Below are 27,665 nucleotides of genomic sequence, written 5' to 3'. Positions count from 1 at the left end.
AGCAGAAGTCAGGAGTGTTCTTGTGTTGTAATTAGTGAGTGTAGGTTGAATGAGCCACTTATTAGTAAGGTTGATAGAAGAATGATGGCTAGGGTGACTTCGTAGGAGATTGTTTGGGCCACAGCCCGCAGTGCGCCGATTAATGCGTAGTTTGACTTGGATGCTCATCCAGACCATAGAATTGAGTAAACAGCTAGGCTTGATGTTGCGAGTATAAATAGGAGACCCAGGTTGAAGTTAATGAGGGGATGTGGTATAGGTAGGGGGATTCATAGAAGAAGGGCGACTGAAAGGGCTAGGATTGGGGCAATTACAGACAGAGTTGTGGTAGATGTTGTGGGTAGCAGGGGTTCTTTAGTGAAGAGTTTTATTGCATCGGCGATTGGTTGGAGTATTCCGTAGGGGCCAATGGTGTTAGGGCCTTTGCGAAACTGTATACAGCCTAAAATTTTTCGCTCTATAAGCGTTAGGAAAGCTATGGCGATTAGGGCAGGTACGACTAGTAGTAGTAAATTAATTATGAACACGTTGTTAAGAAGAGGAGTTGAACCTCTGGTCATAAAGTTTTAAGTTTTATGCACTTACCGGGCTCTGCCATCTTAACTAGCCCTATTCTTGGGCGGGGGTGGTAGTTTGTTGGTTGAAATAGAAATCATCTGATCTATGAGGGCGCTTTGTTAAGTAGGCTCTATTTCTCTTGTCCTTTCGTACTGGGAGGAATGTTTAATAGATAGAAACCAACCTGGATTTCTCCGGTCTGAACTCAGATCACGTAAGACTTTAATCGTTGAACGAACAAACCATTAATAGCGGCTGCACCATTAGGATGTCTTGATCCAACATCGAGGTCGTAAACCCTATTGTCGATATGGACTCTAGGATAGGATTGCGCTGTTATCCCTAGGGTAACTTAGTCCATTGATCAAGTTATTGGGTCAATAGGGGTAGGTTTACTTAGACTAGTGAGGTCTTGGTATGCGTTTTCGGGGGTTGTGCTGTACTCCGAGGTCACCCCAACCAAAATCTATAGTACATTAATGGTAGGTTAGTGCCTGTAGGTTTTTAAGGTGTTGGTTTGTACTATTAAATTGAAGCTCCATAGGGTCTTCTCGTCTTGTGTATATCCACCTCTTCACGGACAGGTCAATTTCACTGATTGAAAGTAAGACAGTTAAACCCTCGTGTGGCCATTCATACAAGTCCTTATTTAGAGAACAAGTGATTATGCTACCTTTGCACGGTTAGGGTACCGCGGCTGTTGAACATGCGTCACTGGGCAGGCAGTGCCTTTAATACTGGTAATGCTAGAGGTGATGTTTTTGGTAAACAGGCGGGGTAGAGTTTGCCGAGTTCCTTTTACTTTTTTTAATCTTTCCTTCGTGCATGCCTGTGTTGGGTTAACAGTTAGGATAATAGGTATATTAAGTTGTAGGTTCTTGTGATTTAGCTGTTAACTAATGGTTATTGTTTTGGTCTGAGATAAGCTTATGCAAGGAGAATAATTTCATGTTACTTATACTAACATTATTGCTTCTATTAGTTAATAGATCAGTCCAATGTATATTAGGAGTTCGGTGGTATGGGTAGGATTAAGAATTATTGGATATTGAGCTTAAACGCTTTCTTAATTGATGGCTGCTTCTAGGCCAACTGTGGTGATAAAGTGTCTTACTCTCTATGTCAAGGTTGTTTCCTTTGGTCTAAAGAGCTGTCCCTCTTTAGACTAACAATTAAACTTACGGGGGGATTGGGGGATTCTGTAAGTAAGTTTAAGGCTGAACTGAAATTCTGTCTTGGACAACCAGCTATCACCAGGCTCGGTAGGTTTGTCGCCTCTACCCACAGATTTTCCCACTATTTTGCCACATAGATGGGTGTGCTCTTTCAGCTGTCTTTGGGTAGCTCGTCTGGTTTCGGGGGGCATTGTTGAAGTTCTCTATATAAGGCCATGTCTAGTTAATTCATTATGCAGAAGGTAGAAGGGCTTATCTTTGCTTTTTTGTGCTTATGGGGTTGTCTTTCCCTTGCGGTACTGCGTCTATTGCTCCTAGGGTGAAATTTCTATCGCCTATACTTTTGTAAGAGGTAAATGGTTTAATTGTCATGTTTATATAGTAAAGTTAAATAGGATTTGGGCTAGGGTTAGCTCAAAGTGATCAGTTATTTTGAGATCTTCCGGGTGTAGGCCGGGTGCTTTGTTTTAAGCTACACTTTGATTTATCCAAGCGCACTTTCCAGTATGCTTACCATGTTAGGACTTACCCTTCTGCATCAGTATTTAGTGGCTTAGTTGTTAATGTACTTTGTGTGATGGTTGAGGAGGGTGACGGGCGGTGTGTGCGTGCTTAATGGCCTTGCTTCAATCAAGCTCTCTATTCTTGGTTTACTGCTAAATCCACCTTGTGTCCTTAGATTTCATAAGGGTTAATCGTGTAATTTTCTAGTTTAGAAAATGTAGCCCATTTCTTCCCACTTCATTGGCTGCACCTTGACCTAACGTTTTTATGATGATACTCCTGCTTACTCTGCGATCTTTAGGGAGTTTGCTGAAGGTGGCGGTATACAGGGTGGGGGCAAGAGGTGGTAAGGTTTATCGGGGTGTATCGATTATAGAACAGGCTTCTCTAGACGGATGTAAAGCACCGCCAGGTCCTTTGAGTATCGAGCTGTTGCTTGTAGTGTTCTGGCGAATAATTTTGTTGTTTAAATTATTGAGGTTTAGGGCTAAACATAGTGGGGTATCTAATCCCAGTTTGTACCTTAGCTATAGTGTGTTCAGGATATTAAAGCCACTTTCGTAGGGTATTTTACTATAACCGGGGTTTTCTACAGCTTGGTTATAGGTCAGCTTTATTGGTGTAAAATCTTAAACACTCTTTACGCCGGGCTTTATTAACTTGAGTCAATCATATGGCCGCGGTGGCTGGCACGAAATTGACCGACTCTGATAGTCAGCGTAGCTTAGTTGAACTTTCGTTCATTGCTAAAAGTTTGTCACTGCTGTCTCCCGTGGAGGCGTGGCTAAGCAAAGCATTTTGAGCTGCATATGTGCGTGCTTGATGCTCACTCCTCATGTTCTGACGTTCTAGAGGGCATTTTCACAGGGCTGTGGATGCTTGCATGTGTAATCTCGCTGAGAGGTAATAGAAAGGCTAGGACCAAACCTTTGTGTTTATGGGGTAGTAGCTACCCTTCTAGACATTTTCAGTGTCTTGCTTTAAATATTAAGCTACATTAACTTGGTCTGACTGGGGTTGGTAAGTAGCAGGTTAATTGATATTAGAGTTTAGTCCGCTGTTATATTAGCATTAGTATGTTTTCTGAAGGATGGGCCAGCTGGTGCTATTTATTTGAATGGGCAGGTTGTTGTTGGGTGCTTGTCCATTTTAGCTTGCGGGGCTAGGGTGGTGAAATGTTAATAGTAAAATCTCTCTTGTTGTTATGCGCCTCAGAAAATGGAGGTGGGTTAAAGATGGGAATAGAGGTTATTGTGTGAAGTTGGTTGAGCAAATTCTAGTCAATTACTTATTATGTGCTGAAACCATTGACTGAATAGCACCTTAGTGGGCGGGCTGGGGGCCAAGACATTCAATTTAGGTGCGATGATAGCATAAAGTCTGGCAGTACACAGACAGGTCCCACAGGACAGGTAGGGGGACTCCTACCGGCAATGCTGAGGATTTCCCTCCCCCTCTTCCCCATCCAGGCACTACATGCATCCAGAGACGCGGTTAAGAGGGTGATAGCGCTACACCATCGTGATGTCTTATTTAAGAGGAACGTATGCACAGTTTTGATGAGATGGCCCTGAGGTACGAACCAAATGCCAGGTATAGTTTCAGTATAACCAAGCCCTGTCTGGGCCCGGAGTGAGAAGAGCCGCAGATGTGGGCGGGTTGCTGGTTACACGGAGGTTGGTAGATTAAGAGACCAAAAAGGGAGGGGGATATCCATGGTTACAAGGACTGTAGAATTAAGATGCGCTATGTCCGATCAATGGCTTAATGTACGGATGTACGGTTAATGAACTACATTGCTAGATGATATCCATGTGTTGTATGGTTTAATAGGGGAATTGGATTGTTATGTGTTATAGTACTCTGTGGAATTAGAGTTCTTGCTTGTAAGCATGTTCGTTGACAAGTTATACACGTTTTAATGGAATGTACTATGTATAATTAAGCATTTTCAGTACTGTGCATTATTCATGGGGTTAAACATTAATGCACTAATTACATAGGGTAATGGTGTTGTGTATGCTTGGAAAACACACTGCTGTTGGTCCATCAATAATATAAATTAGTACAATTTGTTACTCAGAGAGTAGTTTAATATCAGAACTTCAGCTTTGGGTGTTGGCGGTAGAACTAGGTGTTCTCTCTCTGATGTCCTGGGGAGCGGGTGTGTCTCCTTTTCTGGTTTACAAGACCGGGGTATTAGATTATACTACAAGGACCTTATCATTTAAGCAGCTTGTTTTCAACTAGGGCTGAGAGGGGGATTAGGGCAGTGATAATAAGAAAATATATGATAAATGCAGTTTGGCCGATAATTGTAAATGGGTGTTCAACTGGTTGATCTCCAATTCATGTAAGTGTGAGTAGATGGGCTGCTAACGTTCAGAATATGATTTGGGTGATTGGTTGGAATGTTATACTTTGTTGGTTGGATAGGTGTGTGGTAGGGATAATTATAAGAATTAAAATGGAGAGTGTAAGAGCCAGTACGCATCCAAGTTTATTAGGAATAGACCGCAGGATTGCATATGCGAATAGAAAATATCATTCTGGCTTAATGTGGGGAGGGGTGCTGAGGGGATTCGCTAGTGTGTAGTTGTCTGGGTCGGTTCAAAGGTCTGGTATAAATAGTGTTAGGCTTATTAGGGATAGAAGAAGAAGAATTAACCCTAGAATATCTTTGATTGTATAGTAGGGGTGGAATATGGTTTTGTCAGGGTTGGATGTTACTCCTGATGGATTACTTGAACCTGTTTTGTGCAGAAACAATAGGTGGATAGTTGCTAGGGTTGCGATAATGAAGGGTAAAATAAAGTGTAAGGTAAAAAATCATGTAAGGGTGGCTTTATCTACTAAGAAGCCGCCTTAGACTCATTGTACGAGGTTGGATCCAATATATGGAATGGCTGACAGGAGGTTTGTGATTACTGTGGCCCCTGAAAATGGTATTTGGCCTCATGGGAGGACATAGCCTATAAATGCTGTAGCTATGGTTGTAAGGAGTAGAATTGTACCGATATTTCAAGTTTCTCGAGAAAGGAAGGATCCGTAGTAGAGGCCTCGGCTGATATGAAGAAAGAGACATACGAAGAATATGGAGGCCCGTTGGCATGCAGGTAGCGGATTATTCATCTGTAGTTTACGTCTCGAGTGATGTGGGTTACTGAGGAGAAGGCGGTCAGGGTGTCTGGAGTGTAGTGTATGGCTAAGAATAGGCCCGTGGTAATTTGAATGATTAGGCAGGCTCCTAGGAGTGAGCTGAAGTTCCATCAGAAAGAAATGTTGGGTGGTGTAGGAAGATCAATAAACGAGCTGTTAATGATTTTTGTTAGAGGGTGTGTTTTGCGGGGTTTGAGAACATGAGGAAAAAAAGCTGTTGGGGAGGCAGCCACAAGGTTCTCTCTGCCCTGGATTCGTTTAGCTATTTGGAATAGTTGCAAAAACAATTCTGCCATAGATAGGAAAGTCTTCTCAAAACATATCTTCCAAATGGAGTATCTCTTTAGTCAACACCTTTCTTCCCACCTACCTTCCTAAGTTTCTGAAAAGTCATATATATTTTCTTACCCGAGGAGAGGACTGTTCCATCAAAAGAGCTGCAGGCCAGGCACCGTGGCTCACACCTGTAGTCCCAGCACTTCAGGAGGCGGAGGCAGGTGGATTGCTTAAGCCTGAAAGGTTGAGACCACCCTGGACAACAGGATGAAACCCTGTCGCTACAGAAAATAGAAGGTTTGCTATGTCCTGGATTCATTTAGCTATTCTGAAATAGTTAGCAAAAACAATTCTGCTATAGATAGGAAAGTCTTCTCAAAGCGTATCTTCCCAATGGAGTATATCTCTTTAATCAATGCCTTTCTTCCCAATTACCTGGCTAAGTTTCTGAAAAATCATCTCTCTGTGATGCCAAGCACTTTTCCCCAACCTATCTTCTTCTTTTTTTTTATTTTTATTTTTTAATTTTAAAAAGAGACGTGGTTTCACGATGTTGGCCAGGATGGTCTCGATCCCTTGACCTCGTGATCTGCCTGCCTTGGCCTCCCAAAGTGCTGGGATTACAGGAGTGAGCCACCGCACCCAGCCCTATCTTCTTTTATATATACCAAAAACCCATTTATATATCCCCCAACTTACAACATACATTATAATCTTCCCTATTATTCTAGGTCATCATCGGCAATGGAAGTTATCTTTTTTTTTGAGACAGAGTTTCACTCTTGTTACCCAGGCTGGAGTGCAATGGCATGATCTCAGCTCACTGCAACCTCCGCCTCCTGGGTTCAAGCAATTCTCCTGCCTCAACCTCTTGAGTAGCTGGAATTACAGGCACGTGCCACCATGCCCAGCTAATGTTTTGTATTTTTAGTAGAGACAGGGTTTCACCATGTTGACCAGGATGGTCTCGATCTCTTGACCTCATGATCCACCCGCCTCAGCCTCCCAAAGAATGGAAGTTATCTTACCTTCCTTCACAGTTTTCTGCTTACAATTCACATTTGGCAGCAGATGTTGTGAGCAGAACATTAATGTGCAGCCAAGTTAACAAATGCTCAGGCTGCCACCTTTCAGAGTGCGTGTGTGTGCGCGCGCGTGTGTGTGCGTGTGTGCGTGTGCTTGCATGTATCGTGTGTCCAGATTCTTTTTCGGTGAAAACTTTTCAATTAAATTTCAATAAAACCGATTTTTGGCCAGGCACGGTGGCTTAAGCCTGTAATCCCAGCACTTTGGGAGGCCAAGGCGGGTGGATCATGAGGTCAAGAGATTGAGACCATCCTGGTCAACATGGTGAAACCCCGTCTCTACTAAAAATACAAAAAATTAGCTGGGCATGGTGGCGCGTGCCTGTAATCCCAGCTACTCAGGAGGCTGAGGTAGGAGAATTGCCTGAACCCAGGAGGCGGAGGTTGCGCTGAGCCGAGATCGCGCCATTACACTCCAGCCTGGGTAACAAGAGCGAAACTCCATCTCAAAAAAAACAAAAAGCCTACTCTGCTCCACCAGAGAGGGCATGGAGGTGTTGGAATGGGAGAGGTAAGTGCAGATGGTAAGCGCAGATGGCAGATTTGAGTTTAAGTACCTTGCACACTATCCCTGTAATATTTTCAACCCCCCAGAAACCTGTTCTTATGTTGGCTGTATTGTGTAAGGCTTTGTTTTTCTCTTATTTATTAAGAGAAAAAAATAAAGCAAACCCAGCTCACAACTTACAGCTCCAATCTGGACAACAGAGAATCATTTTGTTGTCTAAAAACCTACACTTAAAGCTTATTCATGAACAACATCTCAGTATTCAAAAAATAAAATAATTTCTTTTCAGCTAAAAATAAATGCTTTTTGTTGTTGTTGTTTTAGTGAATACTCAGGGTAACACAAAGGATCATGCTCCTGAGAAAACACAAATAAAGACAAGACAGCAAGGGCCCCCACATGGACACAAACTAGGCATGGTTCTCTTGAAACAGATGCCTTTGGTGCTACCAGTTCAAGAAAGAACTAAAATTACAGTGTACTTTAAGAACATTCAGAAATGTGGTTTATGGCACTTTTCACCCCAGAAGTTACTTTCTATAAATGTGGCCATGATTATAGAAATGACACACACATGCTTGCATGCGGCATAAAAGCAGGCTTCTTCCTGTTTCCAGAAGGAGGCCTCTGCAGGTGACTGTTTTTCTGCCTTTTATGGAGTGTTGTTTGCAATATAAAGTACTTAAACCCACAGGGTATGTGGAAGGTGCACATGCTTTTGTGAGCCTGAGAGGGAGAGCACGCCAACTGTAGTTATTCCAGCTTTTGTGCAAAACCTGTGATGACTGGGAATCAGCTTCCAAAAGATCACAGCACCAACTGCCTACAGGTCTGTGCTGTGGAAGCTCAACCTTCCATGGCTTGCTACATTTTGGGCACAGAGTGGCCTCGTGTGCCCCCAGCACTGCCCAGTCACACACAGCCTCTCCCCTTCCCACTACCTCTTTGGGCCTAGTCTACAACCCCAGAACATTCCTCATGGGTAGTTTCAAAGGTCTGGGGTGGGTATGACTAGACACTGAAGAATCACAGCTCTCCTATGTAGGGATCATCAGAGCTTAGATATGGAATTAGAATCAGAAAAAGAGAACCAGCACAAACAGAAAAAAACAGCACTGCTAAACAGGCGAGAGACCAAGAGGCAGAGGCCACAGGACTCCTGAACCGAGCGCACAGCTTCAGCTTTGTTCACTGTCATTAGCTACACTAACGTTTCTGTGTTTTTTTGTTTTTCAAAAGAAGCTCATATTGAAAAATCATCCAGGATACACTGCTGTACTAGCAAGAACCGTTTTACCTAGAAACAGTTCCTCTAGGTGCACACTGCCTTGCTGACGTGAGTTCTTTCTTTACATGATAATTTCTAATAACGATGTTGTATTTGCACTAGAGATTTGGAATATTGAAACCCTTTGGTCCAGCAGTGTTTTATTATTCTTTTCTTTTCTTTTTTTTGAGACAGGGTCTCACTCTGTTGCTCAGGCTGGAGTGCAGTGGCATGATCACAGCTCACTGCAACCTCCACCTCCCAGGTTCAAGGAATCCTCCTCCTTTAGCCTTCCATAGGGGCGCACCACCATGCCCAGCTGATTTTTTGTATTTTTGGTAGAGATGGGGGTTTTGCCATATTGTCCAAGCTGGTTTCGAACTCCTGACCTCAAGTGATCTGCCTACCTCAGACCCCTAAAGTGCTGAGATTACAGGCATGAGCCACCGCACCTGGCCTGGCTCAGTAGTTTTCAAAAAAGATGGTACACATGTTACTGTGGTCAGAAAGATAATTTTTTTTTTTTTTTTTTTTTGAGACAGTCTTGCTCTTTTGCCAGGCTGGAGTGCAGTGGTGCGATCTCGGCTCACTGCAACCTCTGCCTCCCGGGTTCAGGCAGTTCTCCTGCCTCAGCCTCCCAAGTAGCTGGGACTACAGGTGCATGCCACCATACCCAGCTAATTTTTGTAGTTTTAGTAGAGATGGTGTTTCACCATGCTGGCCAGGATGATCTTGATCTCCTGACCTTGTGATCTACCCGCCTTGGCCTCCCAAAGTGCTGGGATTACAGGCATGAGCCACTGCACCTGGCCAGCAAGATAATTTTAATATCAGATATCTTTTTAATGGTTATATATTTTTTTCTAATGCATATTAAAAAAAATATCACAAGCACATCAGTCACCGTACTTAGTAGCATAACTTCCCATGAGCTATCAGTGATGCCCAAGGCCAGGTCTGAATAGACGCTTTCTGGGCCAACCTGTCAGCATATGAAAATCATGGACACTGATCGATGATCCCAGACTTGGGGAGAGACTCACCTGCCTCTTTGTCCTGGGACTATGGGTAAGTGTCTCCTGACAGTATCATACCTGTGCAGTCCTGTGAAGAGGCAGACTCCCCAGCCTCGACGGCCTAGCCTCCAGCTTCACCAGTGGCTCTCCTTTCTCCAATCAAGCACAACATTAGTTGGGATTTTGCAATATTTAATCCAAAAAGAATCTGGCATCTTAAAAGTTAGGTTTACAAACTTGATACATTCTCAATATTAGCAATTTATCTATTTAAACATTGTCTAAGAAAATAGGATCTATGAAAACATTAATAAGATACTTGAGTTCAGTATAAGCTACAACACTTTGCAAATAAGTATCCAGTTTGATTGTAACAAACCATAATTTGTAAGCAAATTTAAGTATATAAAAAACATTAGTTAAATACAATTCTCTGGGAATATACATTATACCTTCAGCTGTTTTTACAGTGGGATTCTTCCTTTTTTTTCCTGTTTAATTATCAAAATGATAAATCACTGCACGGTCCTGGATCTCCATGCTATAAAACTGAAATATGTATTTCCAGCGTAGCAGATGGTGACCAGGAAGGCAAAGAACTGGAGAAAACACAAAACATAATGGAAGGGGGGTTTAGGGTACCCAATTAGCAAAAGTTATCATTTCATCTCCACTGAATCATGAGCTCCCCTCCTCCTCTTGACACCAGGCTTTGCCATCTAAAACTACTTTATTGGCTCAATTACTATCCTTCTCAAATGATTTCTGGCTATGCTGTTTTGATTTTGGGGAACATCTGAAAGCCTGTCGTTTTGCTCAGATCACCTCAGGGAGTTCATGTAGGAGTGAATATAGCGGCAGTGCATCTGAGAAAAGTGTATCATTTCTAATTCAGCACAGGCAATCTAGGTCAGGGCTCCACCTCGGATTGCTACAGTGGCAGTTCACATAAATGAGTCCAGTGGGCAGGAGTAAGCAATGAGCCCACATGGTGTGTGTGGTGTGAACAGGGAGCAGGAAAAGGCAGGCCCTTCTTAATTAATGGCACAGCCTCCATCCAGTTCTAGTCCATTCTTGCTATGTGTTAACTTGGGCCCAGTCTTGACAAAACTTGTTATTTTTAATGTCATGGTCATCCATGTGCTCTACTTTTTTTTTTTTTTTTTTTGAGATGGAATTTCGCGCTTGTTGCCCAGGCTCAGGCTGGAGTGCAATGGTGCAATCTCAGCTCACTGCAACCTCTGCCTCCCGGGTTCAAGCAATTCTCCTGCCTCAGCCCCCTGAGTAGCTGGGATTACAGTGCCCACCACCACTCCCAGCTAATTTTTTTGTACTTTTAGTAGAGATAGGCTTTCACCGTGTTAGGCAGGCTAGTCTCGAACTCCTGACCTCAGGTGACCCACTCTGCCTACCTTGGCCTCCCAAAGTGCTGGGATTACAGACATATGCCACTGTGCCTGACCATTCTACTTTTAAATAGAGACCTTCAAATAGAAATAAAAGTAAAGAATATGATGAACCCCCATATACCATCAATCAGCTTTGACAAAATCATTTTGGCGTTTCTGGCTAATTGCCTCCCACTCTTTCCCCGAGGTGGGAAGATCACTTTAAGTCAGGAGTTCGAGACCAGCCTGTCCAAAGTGGTGAAACCCCCATCTCTACTAAAAATACAAAAAGCTGGGCATGGTGGTGGACACCTGTAATCCCAGCTACTTGGGAGGCTGAAGCTGGAGAATTGCTTGAACCCAGGAGGGGGAGGTTGCAGTGACCGGAGATTGCACCATTGCACTCCAGCCTGGGTGACAAGAGTGAAACTCCATCTCAATAAAACAAAACAAAAACCACAAACATAAAAGTAAAAAAACCCCACAACAGTTAAAACATTAGGCGGGCATGGTGGCACAGGGTTCTAGTCCCAGCTATTCGGGAGGCTGAGGCCGGAGGACAGCTGGAGCCCAGGAGTTCCAGGTTGCAGTTGCCACTGCACTCTAGCCTAGGTGATGGAGCAAGACTCCTTTTCTTAAAAAAGAAAAAAAAAAAAGTAGAAGTTTCTTGTCCCACCCCCCTCATTTCCCAATCCCTGTCTCTAGACAGACCCTTTACTGATATATATTTTTCTGCACATTCTCAATGCATAAACACATTTTGTCACTTTAAAAAAACTAAATAGAATCATATTCTGTTCATTTTCTTCAACCTTCCCGCACTTAATACACTGTAGGCAGTAGAATGGTTCTTAGCATGCTTGAAACAGTTTTTCTCCCTTGCATACTTTCCAGTCCTTCGGCTTTGACTCAAGCAGTCTCCCAGCCTTTCCCACGGCAGGCCAGGAGGGCCCCTGCCCCTGCCCCTGCCAGTCTGAGATATTTTCAAGCCAATTGCCAATGTCACGACAACTGTCACGACAAAGTGCTGCTTTTTCCTGCAGCTGACTCTGTCCTCCCGAACCCCAGGTGAGCCTTGGAGAGTAAAGAGGAGGATGGTGTGGGGATGGAGGGCTACTCACCGAGGAGGCCGCCCAGCTGTTGAAGTTGTGACTGTCCCTCTCAGGGGAGACGGAAGACGCGTCGACTACAGCAGCAGAGAGGTACAGGACGAAGGCGCTGCTGTTAAAGCACAGGCCCTGGGGGGACAGAGGGGCAGAGTGCTTGGGGCGGGGTCTGCACTTCCGGACTTCAAAAGTGACTAGAGCTGCACCTCTGCTGTGGTGAGGGGCCCAAGGGGACACCTGTGGGAGGGCGGGGGCAAGACTGTGGGAATGCAGCTCTCAGGGCCTTGGGAGGTGGCAAGTGCAAAAGGAGAGGGTTTGTTTTTTGAGACAGAGTTTCACTCTTGTCACCCAGGCTGGAGTGCAGTGGCACGATCTCAGCTCACTGTAACCTCCGCCTCCTGGGTTCAAGTGATTCTCCTGCCTCAGCCTCCCGAGTAGCTGGGACTACAGGCATGTGTCACCACACCCAGCTAACTTTTGTATTTTTAGTAGAGACGGGGTTTCTCATGTTGGTCAGGCTGGTCTCCAACTCCTCACCTCAGGTGATCCACCTGCCTCGGCCTCCTAAAGTGCTGGGATTACAGGCGTGCGCCACTGCACCCGGCCAAGGAGAGGGTTTTACAGCAGCTCGTACCAGATGCTGCCCCCTACCCCTGCAAGACACCAAGACTGCATGCCACCCCTTCAGTCACTATGCTGCTCTGGCTTATTCCTGAGCCTCATCTCATCCAGATGTCAGCTGAGCTGACAAGACACTGTCTGAGGGCGGCAGGCAGCGGTGGCAGCCACACAGTGGGGTCGGCCTCAGTCCCTGGCCCTCAGCTGCAGTGTGGCCCTTGCATGTGTCCCTGACATAGAGGTACAATTGAGTGTCCCCCAAAACAGACCCAGCTGACCCCCTCAACCCCTGTTCCAAACAGGGAGGGATATTTAAGTGAGCACCTGTGTCATAACTGCGAGTTCTTAAAAAGGCGGTTATAGACACTATTACAGCCCTTTGGGAACTAATGTCACCCTTGGCTTCATCTTATTTTTTCCTGTTTTTGGAGAAGATATGTAAGTCCCAGTAGGTGTTTGGTTTTCAGTTATGTCTAAATTCTAAGAAACCACGCTCCGAAGCGTGCTTAGGAAACCACGCAAAGCTGGGTCCTGTCTGAACACAGAGAGGGGTGGGAGTGAGGTGAAACCAGAGCAGAAACCAACGTGGGAGGAGGGGGAGGCCTCTCCAGGAGCGGCCCGCTGTGGTCTAACATCTTTGCCTCAGTAACTTAGAGACAGAGGAAGGCGGAGGGGAAAGGGAGGATGCAGTCTTCTTCTCAGAGAAAAAAAAGGTACATGGAATTTTCCCGCCGCAGGTCCTAGCACTGTGGCAGACGTTGTATGTCCCTGTCACCACCTCCACCTGTGCTCACATTGTCCCCGGGTCAGGGCACTTAACCTTTAAGATAAGGGCGTCATCATAGTCAGACCCAGGGTCAGGCTGCCGAAACCGTCCACTAAGCAGCACTGGCCTCACTGAATGACTCACAAGCACCGTTGGTTGTGTTTGTGTTTACCTTTTGGCCTAGAGACATATCTGTGCATTCACAAGCAAGCCATTACTGGTATTTTCTCCCCCATATCACCTCTTAGAATATAGAATTATGTGGCTGGGCGCGGTGGCTCACGCCAGTAATCCCAGCACTTTGGGAGGCCGAGGCGGGTGGATCACGAGGTCAAGATCGAGACCATCCTGGTCAACATGGTGAAACCCCGACTCTACGAAAAATACAAAAATTAGCTGGGCATGGTGGTGCACGCCTGTAGTCCCATCTGCTTGGGAGGCTGAGGGAGGAGAATTGCTTGAACCCAGGAGGTGGAGGTTGTGGTGAGCCGAGATCGCGCCATTTAGCCTGGGTAACAAGAGTGAAACTCCGTCTCAAACAAAACAAAACAAAACAAAAACCAAAAACAAACAAACAAACAAAAAAAACCAGAATATAGAGTTATGTACGTTTAGTACTTGAAAAGTAAAGGATCTCCCATCTTTTATAAAATGTAAAAATTGGCTGGGTGCAGTGGCTCACGCCTGTAATTCCCCAATCTGGGAGGCCGAGGTGGGCGGATCATGAGGTCAGGAGTTTGAGACCAGCCTGGCCAACATGGTGAAAACCCATCTCTACTGAAAATACAAAAATACCCCGGCATGGTGGCAGGCACCTGTAATCCCAGCTACCTAGGAGGCTGAGGCAGGAGAATTGCTTTAACCAGGAGGCAGAGGTGGCAGTGAACCGAGATCATGCCATTGCACTCCAGCCTGGGCGGGAAGAGCAACTTAGTCTTAAAAAAACGGAAAAATCATCAAATGTAGTTACCTTTGAGGTACAAGAGCCTTCAGTTTTCATTTTGTATCAGTGGACATTAAACTTATTTTTCTTTAATAAATTAGCCATGTATTTACTTTAAAAACATTAAAATGTGCTTTTTTTAAAAAAAAAAAAAAAGCACATGTTAATGATAATCTAAGAAAATCTACCCTGGACAGAACAATCTGGAATAAAAAGTTGGTGGCTCCTACTCCATCTAAACCCCTTCTTCTAGAGCACAAGCAAACATTTTGAGAGAAATGGAATCACAGAGTTATGTTACTTGCTTTCTTTTTTTCATTTAAAAACATATATAGGCCAGGGGCAGTGGCTCATGCTATAGTCCCAGCACTTTGGGAGGCTGAGTCAGGAGTATCACTTGAGACCAGATGGGGCAACATAGTGAGATCCTGTCTCTCTCTTTTTTTTTTTTTTTTTTTTTCCAATTATTTTAAAAAATAGAGACAGGGTTTCATCATGTTGGCCAGGCTGGTCTCAAACTCCTGACCTCAGGTGATCCACCCGCCTCGGCCTCCCAAAGTACTGGGATTACAGGTGTGAGCCACCATGACCAGCCAAGACCCTGTCTCTTAAAAAAAAAATTAGCTGGGTATGGCAGTGTGTACCTGTAGTCCCAGATACTTTGGAGGTTGAGATGGGAGGATCACTTGGGCCCAGGAGTTTTGTTTTTTTTTTTTTTTTTGAGACAGAGTTTCGCTCTTGTTACTCAGGCTGGAGTGCAATGGCACGATCTCGGCTCACCGCAACCTCCGCCTCCTGGGCTCAGGCAATTCTCCTGCCTCAGCTTCCTGAGTAGCTCGGATTACAGGCATGTGCCACCACGCCCAGCTAATTTTTTATATATATATTTTTAGTAGAGACGGGGTTTCACCATATTGACCAGGATGGTCTCAATCTCTTGACCTCGTGATCCACCCGCCTCGGCCTCCCAAAGTGCTGGGAGTTTGAGGCTGCAGTGAGCTATGATCGTGCCATTGTATCCTAGCCTGGGTGACAGAGTGAGACCCTGCCTCACACACACAAAAAAGATACCAAAGGCATCTTCACACAGCAGTCCAAACAGAATAATTTCACGTCTTGTCTCACCACTGATACTTCATAGTTTAACTGTTCCCCTATTGATAGGCATTTCCAGGATTGCAAATGCCACTGCAGTGAACATCTTTGAGCATGTGTCTCAGGGCTCTCATGCATGTCAGTTCTTCCTACGAGGAAAGAATGAGAATGCATGAAAGAGAATTTAGAGGAAGCTCAACATGGCCAGAACTGCCCGGACGTCCTGGGCCTTGTGCATGGACCCATGTGGATGAGGGGGCCAGGGAGGAGATGGGGAAAAGAGAGCTCTCTGACTCTAGGACCTCAGAACATGATATGACATCTCTCAGTAAGTATGGCCCATTTTTCTGAACTCTAAAGAAACAAACTGCTATTTCCCTTGGATAGAAATGGGGAAGGGGAAGAGGGTTGGTAGAGATGTGAGTAGAAGGCAGGGGCATTCTTCCGCTGTGCACCCCCGACACCGGTCCCTGCCAGATTGCTACAGGCCTCCATTTACACTAACTCACAGTGCCTAACTTTGTGACTTCCCTAGTCTTGTTTAACATTACCAAGAGTGAACATGTCCAGAATACCTGGGTTGGAGGAACTGTAATGAAAACAGGTGAAGAGACGGAAAAAAAAAAGAGAAGAGCAAAGAAACTGGGATCGTCATAACGGTTAAAAAAAGAGGGCCGGGCCAGGCGCGGTGGCTCACGCCTGTAATCCCAGCACTTTGGGAGGCTGAGTTGGGGAGATCACCTGAGGTCAGGAGTTTGAGACCAGCCTGCCCAACATGGGAAACCCCATCTCTATTAAAAATGCGAAAAATTAGCTGGGTATGGTGGCGCGTGCCTGTAATCCCAGCTACTTGGGAGGCCGAGGCAGGAGAATTGCTTGAACCCAGGAGGCAGAGGTTGCAGTGAGCTGAGATTGCACCACTGCACTCCAGCCTGGGTGACAAGAGCGAAATTCCTTCTCATAAATAAATAAGTAAATAAATAAATGTTAAAAATAGAAATCTGGGTGGCTACAGAAGTGAAGGAGGGATACATGAAGCTTCAGAGGGCTCTAGAATGTCACTGAGCTTCATAGAAACATGAGGTCTTGTTGCTATAGAGAAATAGGCCCTGGATCAGAGACTTCAAGCTGAAAACCCTTATAGCTCCTCCAACTGAAATGCCAGTTCCCTGGACCATGGTAAAAGAGAGCTACAAGGACAATAACTTAAGATCTCTGCCGAGTGCAGTGGCTCACGCCTGTAATCCCAGCACTTTGGGATGCCAAGGCAGGCAGATCACCTGAGAGGTGAGGAGTTCAAGACCAGCCTGGCCAATGTGGTGAAACCCCATTCTCTACTAAAAATACAAAAGTTAGCCAGGCATGGTGGTGGGCACCTCTAATCCCAGCTACTCGGGAGGCTGAGGCTTGAGAATCACTTGAACCTGTGAGGTGGAGGTTGCAGTGAGCTGAGATAACACCACTGCACTCCAGCTTGGGTGGCAGAGTGAGACTCCTTCTCAAAAAAAGAGATTTTCAACTTCTTTTTTTGGAGGAAGGGAGGAGAGAGAGAGGTCTACTCTTCTGAAAATCAATCCCTCCTTGGTATAAAAATGTTCTTTTTTTCTCAAATACTGGCTTACTTTTACCCAGTTATGCATAGTACTTGAGGAGATATGTATATATATATATATATATATATATATATATACACACACACACACACACACACACACACACACACACACACACACACACACACATATTTTAATATAAGATGAGGTTTCACCATGATGGCCAGGCTGGTTTTGAACTCCTGGTCCCAGGTGATCCACCCACCTCAGCCTCCCAAAGTGCTAGGATTACAGGCGTGAGCCACCATGCCCGGCCTTGAGGACATATTAAGAGAAATATCAGGTCTCAAGATAATGGAAAGAAGCCCTGGGATAATACACAGTAAACTTGGGTGTGGTGACATGACCCAAGAGGGTGGCTTAGGAAAGAGAGTTTATTCCTATCTAAGGCGTAGGCAGTCAGAGCTGGTCTGGCAGCCTCAGGGTGATGGGGCACAGGCTCCATCCTTTACAATCCTCAACCACCTCTAGGGTCTCACCATTCTCCACATGGCCCAGGAGGTGTCCCACTGCCAAAGCGGAGTCCCAGCCGATAGAAAGGGGAGGAGGGGGAGGAGAACGGAAGGAGCTGGAGGAGCAAAACAGCAGCCCTACTTTTGGGCCATGAAGCTTCACACATCACTGCCACTAACGTCCCCTCAGCCAGAACTCAGTCCTAGGGCCCGCCTTGCGGCAGAGTGGCCAAGACGCCACTGAAACTCCGGTTACTGCAGAAGAAAATGGATACTGGGGAAAATGAGCAGTTGCTGTCCCTGGTGCTACATCTATTCAGACGGCTCAGAAGGCAAGATTTGCAGGCATCTGATATTGCATCCTTAAGAGTTGAAAGACATGGCTACCCAGGTTCACCATCTGGCATACACAAACCTCGGAAAATTTAAGTGAACAGTTGGGAAGGATGACTCCCCTGGAGCTGCACCTGACTCTCTTTTTAGCATTTATTTAAATATCCCTCTGCTTATTATAATCAGCCTTGTACACATGTTTTCTATCAGAGTCCTTTTCTTTCTTTCCTTTTTTTTGTGGGGGGGGACGGAGGCGGACACAGAATTTCACTCTGTCGCCCAGGCTGACTGCAGTAGCATGATCTTGGTTCACTGCAAGTTCTGCCTCCTGGGTTCAAGTGATTCTCATGCCTCAGCCTCCTGAGTAACTCAGATTACAGGCGTCTGCCACTACACCCAACTGTATTTTCAGTAGAGATGGGTTTTCTTAAACTCCTGACCTCAAGTGATCTGCCTAGCTCGGCTTCCCAAAGTGCTGGGATTACAAGCATGAGTCACTGTGCCTGGGCTTTTTTCTTCCTTTTTCAAAAGACAGGGTCTTGCTTTGTCTCTCAGGCTGTGGTCCCAGTGGCACAATCATGGCTCACTGCAGTCTCCACCTCCTGGGCTCAAGCAGTCCTCTCACCACAGCATGCCAAGTAGCTGGGATTATGGGCTAAGGCCCACCACACCCAGCTAATTTTTATTTTTACTAGAGACACGTCTTGCTATGTTGCCCAGGCTGGTCTTGAAGCCCTGGGCTCAAGTGAGCCTCCTGCCTTGGCCTCCCAAGACTGTACTCAATTTACAAAATGGGAAAAACTATACACGTCCCACCCATCACAAAGGAGACCATATTGTCAAAGAGCTGTGTAAACTATAAAGTATACACAGCAATTTACTTTTCTTATTCCTGTTTAATGATTGTATCAGCCAGAGGCCAGAGGCACTCACTTAGAACTTGACTGAGCCCTTCAGCCTAAGCCATTTGGATTGATGGGTAAATGGGAGTCAGTCGGAAGACTCAGTGGATCCTGGTGATAACATGACCCACCAGGTGACAGCAGGGACTTAGGCTTGCAGGTTCAGGCAGGCTGGCTGGAGACAGAGCCAACAGGAAGGTCCCATTTTCTGACCCTCAGCCCTTGCTAATAAGTCGGGTGCTCAGTTCTGGCACCGTCATTAGTGGGAGGGTCTTTTGGAAGATTTACAATAACGAATGACGCTCTTCAGAGCTGCTATGCTGAAAAGACTGCCAAGACCCAACATCTGGGCTGGCGCGTCCTGCTGAAGGTGGCACAGCAGCAGAAACAGCTACTTCCGAGGGCAAGAGAAACTGGAATATTTGTGTAGACTGGGAGTCAAACAGACTCCAAGGTTCACAGCTGTGTGGCATTAGAGGACCTGCAGCCCCTCCTGGCTCTCAAGCGTCCTCTCAGTGCCTCAGTTTCTTCATCTGCAAAATGGAGAAAACGCATTCTGTCTTTGCAGAGTGTAAGGATTAAATGAAATGATGTAAAATGTGAAGGACCCAGCATGACATCTGGCACATAGTATGTACTTAAGAAACAGTAACTGCTGGCCAGGCGTAGTGGCCCATGCCTGCAATCCCAGCATTCTGGGAGGCCAAGGCGGGCAGATTACCTGAGATCAGGCGTTTGAGACCAGCCTGGCCAACATGAAACCCCATCTTTACTAAAAAAATACAAAAATGAGCCTGGCATAGTGGTGGGCACCTGTAATCTTAGCTGCTCGGGAGGCTGAAGCAGGAAAATTACTTGAACTTGAGAGGCAGAGGGTGTAGAGAGCTGAGATTGCACCACTGTGTTCCAGCCTAGGTGACAAAGCGAGACTCTATCTCCAAAAAAAGGAAAAAAAAAGTACTTTTACTGGTAAAAGGAAGCAAACATCCCTGCCCTCTGGAGCTCACAGGGCTTGCAGTGAGGCCAGCAGGGATGTTCTACACAGGACGAATCCTCAGGAAACGCATGTGTGTAAGCCCTAGCACTTAGTGCTATGAGGAAGGCACATTTTACTGCTCTGAACTTTTAGCTTAAATCAGATTTGTTGGAAAACCCACCCAAGCCTCCCTGAATAAATGGTGTCATAATGGTTGTAGCGCAGGAGCTTGGAGGTGCTAGCAGGAACCAGTGGTGGTTGCTGCTTCATACTAAAAATGGACATAGGTCACTTTGTACCTCCCCAGACATATTAAGGGAACGTCCTATTAAGACAGGATTTCAATACAAAGTTCATGCCTTAGCAATCGAGGAGCTGCACACGAGATTCTAAAACTCTGGTTTCTGCAGTGGTCTCCCAGACAAGTTCCCAGGGGACTAAAACCAAGACTACCAATCCCTTCTCTGCAATCTTAGATTCCCTAAATGTTCTGAAAAGCAAGAGTAAATTCAAAAACCATCTGGCAATAAAAGCTGACCTGAATGGGCATGGGAGCAATGTGGCTTCACTATACCCCTGAGCAGGAAAATCTATGTGTTCTTGCAGAAACAGTCATTTGTCTCACTACAGTGCAGCCCCAGACTCAGGGCCGCATGTCACATATTGCTGTAAATGTACCGAATTACCTTATTACCTTTCTAAAGTTTGAAAAACAAAACAAAACAAAACCCAAAAACCTCGGCTAGGTGCGGTGACTCATGCCTGTAATCCCAGCACTTTGGGAGGCCGAGGCAGGTGGATCACGAGGTCATGAGTTCAAGATCAGCTTGGCCAACATGGTGAAACCCCGACTCTACTAAAAATACAAAAAATTAGCCTGGCGTGGCGTAGTCCCAGCTACTCGGGAGGCTGAGGCGGGAGAATCGCTTAAATGCAGGAGAATCATTTGAACCCAGGAGGCAAAGGTTGCAGTGAGCCCAGATCGCGCCACTGCACTCCAGTTTGGGCGACAGAGTGAGACTCCGTCTTTAAAAAAACCAAACCAAACAAACAAACAAAAAAACTCTCAGCCTCCCACCACCACGCCAGACTAATTTTTTGTATTTTTAGTAGAGACGGGGTTTCACCATGTTGGCCAGGCTGGTCTCAATCTCCTGACCTCGTGATCCACCCGCCTCGGCCTCCCAAAGTGCTGGGATTATAGGCATGAGCCACTGTGCCCAGCAAAAATAACTCTTAATTCACATCTGACCCAAAGGTTTTTACTCAGGGCTTATGAATCTATATTTTTAAACCAGTGTTTCCCATACTTTAGGTGCCTAAGAATGACCTGGAAATCTTGTCATAATAGAGATTCTGAAGCCCTTTACAGAATTTCTGATGCAGTCAGTACAAATCAGAATTAGACCGGGGCCTACGATTCTGTGTTCCTAATAATCTCCTAGTGATGCTGTTGGTCCAGGGACCACACTTTGAGTAGCAAGAGTCTAGGCAGCCCAATTTGGCACCAGGAGCCTGGCAGCTGCCTCAGCACAAAGTCCCAGCCTGACATTTGCTACGTTCCTGATCTGTGCTGGGACACGACAGTCGGGCTGGCATCTGAATCCCTCCCAGGCTGCTCTGTGAGAGATTCTGCTGGGCAGTAGAAAATAAGCAAGTTTAGTCAGAGCCTTTAGTTGTAAACAGACAGAAATTTTTTCCAATCTCTGCTCTGGATATTTGGTTAACACTGGGTACCCAACTCACAAATGCTTTGAGAAGTTACAAAGTTGGTTTGAGTTGGAACAGTAAACATAAACCCCAAAAAGAAGTCAGACATGTTTGACTTGTAACTTCTGCTGGCAGCAAATGAATTTTTTTTTTTTTTGAGACGGAGTTTCGCTCGTTACCCAGGCTGGAGTGCAATGGCACGATCTCGGCTCACCGCAACCTCCGCCTCCTGGGTTCAGGCAATTCTCCTGCCTCAGCCTCCTGACTAGCTGGGATTACAGGCACACGCCACCACGCCCAGCTAATTTTTTGTATTTTTAATAGAGACGGGGTTTCACCATGTTGACCAGGATGGTCTCGATCTCTTGACCTTGTGATCCACCCGCCTCGGCCTCCCAAAGTGCTGGGATTACAGGCTTGAGCCACCGCGCCCGGCCCTAGCAAATGAATTTTTTAAGAATATGCTGTAAACATTTTAAAATTGGGAGAGTTTACACCAAAGCCCAGAGTTCTAGACTGCCTTAGAAAACAAACAGAAGATTTAGCAATCCTGGGAGGCCATTTCCAGCATATTTATTTGTGAAGAATGTTCTCAATTTGTTTAAGATGCTAAGAAAGTGTATCTGGGTGGCAATCTTCAATACCATGCTAAGTTCACTCATGAGCACGACCTGACTGGTGCCTCACGCATGTGAGCGTGCAACCCCTGACCTGGAGGCTGACAGCCTTGCTTAAGGGATAAATGATTAAACTCTTCTGAAGGGACTACAAGTCTTGGTTTCCTGGCATCTGGTTGCAGTTCTTAGCTACCACTCAGGCAGAGGAGGCCTGGAGCAGGATAAGCTCAGAAAAGAAATGCACATGGAATTCAAGAGAGGATCCCTGCTGTGTGTGAATCTGCAGTCACAAGACTCCAAATCTCAGTTTCCTTATCTATAAAATGGGGACAGGCCAGGCATGGTGGCTCCCGCCTGTAATCCAAGCACTTTGGAGGCCAAGGAGGGTGGATCACCTGAGGGCAGGAGTTCAAGACCAGCCTGACCAACATGGTGAAACCCCATCTTTAAAAAATAAATAAATAAATAATAAAATAAAACGGGGACACACTTTATAATAAATTGATAATGCAAATCAAAGCATTTTAAAACTAGGGGTGCCCAGAAGGCATTGTTAATTTTTTTTTAAGTACCATTAAAGGCAATATTTAAAATTTTTTAATGCAGTAAGTCAGTGAAGAAATTTTAGGCTTGGAGAAGAGAAAGACTATATATGATTTAGACAAGAGGTCAGTAAACTATGACCTGTGGGTCAAATCTGGACCACCACCAGCTGTTGGTTTTTTTTGTTTTTTTTTTTTTGAGACGGAGTTTCGCTGTTGTTACCCAGGCTGGAGTGCAATGGCGCATTGCACTCCAGCCTGGGTAACAAGAGCGAAACTCCATCTCAGCTCACCTCAACCTCCGCCTCCTGGGCTCAGGCAATTCTCCTGCCTCAGCCTCCTAAGTAGCTGGGATTACAGGCACGCGCCACCACGCCCAGCTAGTTTTTTTGTATTTTTAGTAGAGACGGGGTTTCACCATGTTGACCAGGATGGTCTCGATCTCTCGACCTCGTGATCCACCCACCTCAGCCTCCCAAAGTGCTGGAATTACAGGCTTGAGCCACTGCGCCCGGCCTTTTTTTTTTTTTTTTGAGACAGAGTCTCACTCTGTTGCCCAGGCTGTGGTACAGTGGCTCGATCTCAGCTCATTACAACCTCTGCCTCCCAGCTTCAAGTGATTCTCCTGCCTCAACCCCCCAAGTAGCTGGGATTACAGGCACCTGCCACCATGCCAGGCTAATTTTAGTATTTTTAGTAGAGACAGAATTTCACCATGTTGACCAGGCTGGTCTCGAACCCCTGACTTCAGGTGATCCACCCACCTTGGCCCTCCCAACAAAGCGCTAAGATTATAGACAAGAGCCACTGTATCCGGCCACTACCAGTTTTTGTAAATAAAGTTTTACTGGAACACAGCCATGCTCATTCATTTACACATTGCCTATGGCTGCTCTCAATGCTGCAGGCAGAGTTTAGTGGCTGGATCAGAGAAGTATAGCTCAAGAATATTACAATACTTACTATCTGGTCCCTTACAGAGAGAGCATGCCAACTGCTAATCTAGATAACATAACTAGAAATTGGGGCTCAGGCAACAGGGAGATAAGGCTACTGTCCATTCTTCCATCCTAACAATTTGCTCTCCTACTACCCTGTCCAAGTTCCTCTTCTTCAAGTTCACAGGCACTTTTTCAAGACCCACCCTAGGACACAACTTTCTCCAAAATGGCATTCCTTCAATTCCAACTTACTTTGATTATTCCCTCATCCTGTGTTCCTATAGTTACTATTACCTCAAGGTGCTGACTTCTTTTTTGAATCCAGCATCTAAACGAGTCTTTTCCTCCTGATGCCCGCCTGGGGCAGGAAAATACCAATTCAAACAAGGCTGCTTCTACTACCTAGACAGTGATAAGCACCTTATTTGGAATTACTTTTCAAACTTGCCACACTTTCTTGAAAACCTTAATAAAGAGTCCTTACTTTTGGATTTGGGGAAATGGTTAGGAGTCAGTCAGTCTGCTTTGTGAAAGGAAACGAGACTTGTTTTCTTGGGGGGCTTAATTTAGCTCTGAAGGCAACACAGAAAGAAGAAAGCCAGGTGCAGTTTGAACCACGATAGTGCTGTCTGAAAGTCTGCCAACTTAACTTAACTTACAACCACAAATAGACTAGATTTCAAATTTAGTTCATAAGTCAGTTTTTTGGAACTAAATAATTTTCTCACATATTGGTTGAAAACAGACAATAGTATCACTGAAAAGCTCTGTTTTCTACATAAACACGTGGTGCCACTGGGATTTTGTTTGTAAGTCATATAGCTACTTTGAATTTCACAACAAGATTGTCAATGCTCTAAGGCAAGGGGAACCCACCTTCTATCCCTGTGAGTCCACTTAAGATGTGTGTGTTCGATCTCCAGGATGAAGCTAAATGTCACTTCCCCTCTGAAGAGTTCCCAGCCATCCTAAGCTGAGGTGGCAGCCTCAGTACACAGGGTTTCGTATCTACTCACCTTCTTATCTGTTTCTCCTGGATCGCATGTTCACCATCCTGCATCCAGTATGGTACCAGAGCCAGAAGGAGAATCCAGTCATCCCTGCCTATTCTCTCTTTCAAATATAAAAGAACACCTATGTGTTCTAATAGCAGTTTTCATTTGCATTCTAACTCTGTACACAATGTGCTCCAACATCAAAGAGCTGTGATGTACAAAGGGTTAAGTCCACAGCCCCAGGAGAGGTTTGCAGGAAGCACGATCTGCAGAGGATGGGACCCTGACATATTTATTTCCAAGTGACACTGTTCACAGGGAAATAATGAGAGTCTACAGGAGAGAACCTGGCTTTTCTTGATTCAGTCTTCTGAGACTTGGTTTGTAATTTTGCCTGAAACGAATTTCTGGACCTTCTAACATGCCCAGTTTCACACCCAGGTGTAAGCCACTTGAAAGGCAATTAGATGATGCTGAGACTATCTGCTGTGTTCGGTTCTGCAAGGTATGGGCCATCTTCTTTGGGCAGAGAGACAGTCTTGAATTGACTACTGGAGGAAGACTCTCGCCATCCTACCTAGTGGGCACTGGACAAGACCACCACCCATGGCTTCCTTACCACTGTTGTCCAGGGCACCTGAGGAATCCTGGTGTAGGTCATGGTTATGTAGATAATGAGGAAGAAGACGGTGAGGACCCAGTAAAATACAGCTACAAACATGACCCAGCCAAATGCTGGGACCCGGAAGTACTCAGTTCCGGCGATAAGTGTCCATACCAGCAGCCCCAGAACCTGTGAAGTGGTAGAAGCGGTGGAGAGAGGAGGGGAAAGAAGATAAAGAAAAAGAAGGAAGAAGGGACAAAGAAAAAAAAATAATTATACAGAATGTCAATTACAACTTTCATGCATGTACCCGCTCCTTCCCCTGCCATGACTTAAAAATATTACAGGGTTTGCAAACTCATGTGCCTGCAAATGCCAGGGAGGGAACCATGGCAGGCCAGGCAGGGACCAATAATGCCTTGTTTTAGGGAGTACTCTTAAAACTCAGCTCTAGTTGATTGTCGTGGGCTGGTTTTGCCAGGCCTTTTCTTTTCCCTCCAGGAGAATACAGAAACTCAGGCTTGTACATAATAATCTTGGTTTTAAATATTAGCACTCATCAGGAGTTTTAAAACATCACTTGGTGAAAAACAACATCTATGGCTGGAATTTGCTCCCAGGCTGATACCTGTCAAGGAAACAAGGCTGCAGGTGCACTTAGAGGTGGCCCCTGGAGCTGAGCTGCTCTCAAGGGATGAACCTCTGGGCATTCCCTGCTGTTCTCACAGATGGCCAGTGACTTGCGGTCTGAGAAAGCTTTCAGAAGAGAGAATGAGCGACAGCCCAGTGCAGATGGAGACGCTCAGCATTTTACAAGTGTGCATTTATCCCAGCAATAGTCACCAACACTTCCCCACTGCTGATGAGTACGACCATCCCCAAAGCCAAATTAATGCCACTCATTGACTCATGGAAGACGTCATCAAGGAAAAACAAACTGACCTAAACTGTAGGTGTGTTGAGTCCTGGACAAAGGAAGCCTGGAACAAGGTATGCACTCACATTCTAGCACCCTCCAGGTGGACTTTATTCCTAAGTCACGAAAAAGTTCAGAAGTGAACCACATCCCCAGGACACAGCAACAGGAGTCCAGGGTGGGCTCTCGCCCTGCAAGTCCTGGCTCACCGTGTGACTCAGGACAAAGAATTTCATTTCTGTTTTCGCTTTGTGACATATGAAACAAAATACTCTAATCACCAGGCTTGGAAGACAGATTTCATTCGTTTCACGCAGGAGCGCCCACAATATGCCAGGCTTCCTGCTCTCGGGCAGGAAGGACAGTGGTATTCAGATTGAATAGATCCTGCTTGTACAGAACTAACGTCTAGTGGGGAGAAATATCTGAGCAATTACAACTGTTGCAAATGTTATGAAGAAGGTAGAGGGTGTGATAAAGGTCTGTGACAGGGGAATAACCTTGCTGGCAGGCACAGGAAGCATCGGGGAAATCCAGGCTGAAGAATAACCTTAAGGCTGAGTGAAAGCACTAGCGAGACAGAGGTGGGAAGGCAATGCTGTAGGCAGAGAACACAGCGTGGGCAGAGGTCTGATGGTGGGAAGGGCTCTGCTACCTTCTAGAACCTGTAAGAACATATAGTAAGGTAGGATATTGGTGTAAAATGTTAAGAGAGTTGGGGAAGGTCAGATGATACGAGCCCAGGAGGTCTAGGGATTTGTGCTTTATCTGAAGGGCAGTGGGAGAGTTTTAAGCAAGAGAATGTTAAGATTAGGCTATTTTTTTTTTATAAGGGCACTCTGGCTGTGGGTAGAGAATGGACATGTAAGGGGTAAGGGGGAGCAGTGTGAGAGACAAGTTCAGACTGCGCAATAATCCAAGCGGGAGAATATGAGTCTTCAAGACCAATATGGTGGCGGTGAATATCGAGAAGTAAATGAATTTAAGACAAATTTCAGCAGATGGGACTTTAATGGATTAGATATTGATTGGGTCAGAGGAGGAAAGGGGAGGGCATAAAATGGAATGATCCCCAGCTCTCTAGAAAGATTTCTGAAGTAGATTAGTGTTTGACTTGTTCTGTTGGGATGATGGAAGAGGAACAGGTTAAGGGATTGTTGTGCATGAGTTGAATTTTCAACCTACGCAGTTTGAGGTAGTCGGAGACCTTCAAACAGGGTTTTGAAGAAGTGGATGTTGAAGAGAGAAGACTTAAGCTCTTCTTTAAGAAGGAAGACTTCCCATGATGACCTTGAAGCCATCAGACGGGTTTCCAAGAGACATGTTAAACTGCTTCCCGAGAGAAGCACTTCCCTGGCATAGCTTGGGTGCCTGTGCTGGGGAGCAGCTAAGACTCTAAATGTTGCTGTTTCTGCTCTTTAGAGTTGAGCATCAACATTCTTATGTCTGATTGATATTAGTGTATGAATTCCAGAGACAAGATGCTTCATGGAGATGTGCTTTTGTGGTTACATCGCTGACAACAACCCTTATTGAAAGTGAAGGTACACAAAACGGGATATAATTCCAGAAAGTGCTAAGCCTCATATGAATGAGGTTT

General features: G+C 45.4%; 1 protein-coding gene, 1 long non-coding RNA gene and 1 other non-coding gene across 3 annotated transcripts in view; 1 reads left to right on the top strand and 2 right to left on the bottom strand.

The window, feature by feature from the left end:
* The window catches only part of LOC141585636 (uncharacterized), a 68,648-nt gene extending 43,477 nt beyond the window's left edge, over positions 1 to 25,171 (top strand). Inside the window, exons 4-8 of the long non-coding RNA XR_012519227.1 lie at positions 3,707 to 3,812; positions 5,810 to 5,969; positions 8,505 to 8,601; positions 12,005 to 12,138; positions 24,474 to 25,171. This is a non-coding gene — a long non-coding RNA (uncharacterized LOC141585636). The remainder of the gene's footprint in view (positions 1 to 3,706; positions 3,813 to 5,809; positions 5,970 to 8,504; positions 8,602 to 12,004; positions 12,139 to 24,473) is intronic.
* Positions 2,215 to 3,169, bottom strand: LOC141579961 (18S ribosomal RNA). Its single transcript, XR_012511951.1, has one exon. It is a non-coding gene; the product is annotated as an 18S ribosomal RNA (ribosomal RNA).
* CMTM8 (CKLF like MARVEL transmembrane domain containing 8) overlaps positions 9,705 to 27,665 on the bottom strand; it is a 135,132-nt gene continuing 117,171 nt past the window's right edge. The window contains exons 2-4 of the mRNA XM_074405800.1: positions 25,165 to 25,338; positions 12,058 to 12,174; positions 9,705 to 10,147 (exon numbers count right to left, since the gene is read on the bottom strand). Of these exons, the coding sequence (XP_074261901.1) occupies positions 10,064 to 10,147; positions 12,058 to 12,174; positions 25,165 to 25,338 (375 nt within the window). The 3' untranslated portion in view covers positions 9,705 to 10,063. The remainder of the gene's footprint in view (positions 10,148 to 12,057; positions 12,175 to 25,164; positions 25,339 to 27,665) is intronic.

The sequence above is a fragment of the Saimiri boliviensis genome, chromosome 9 (assembly GCF_048565385.1).
Source record: "Saimiri boliviensis isolate mSaiBol1 chromosome 9, mSaiBol1.pri, whole genome shotgun sequence".
NCBI lineage: Eukaryota > Metazoa > Chordata > Mammalia > Primates > Cebidae > Saimiri > Saimiri boliviensis.
The sequence above is the reverse complement of the archived record's forward strand: the minus strand, read 5'-3'. Positions and strand labels throughout refer to the sequence as shown.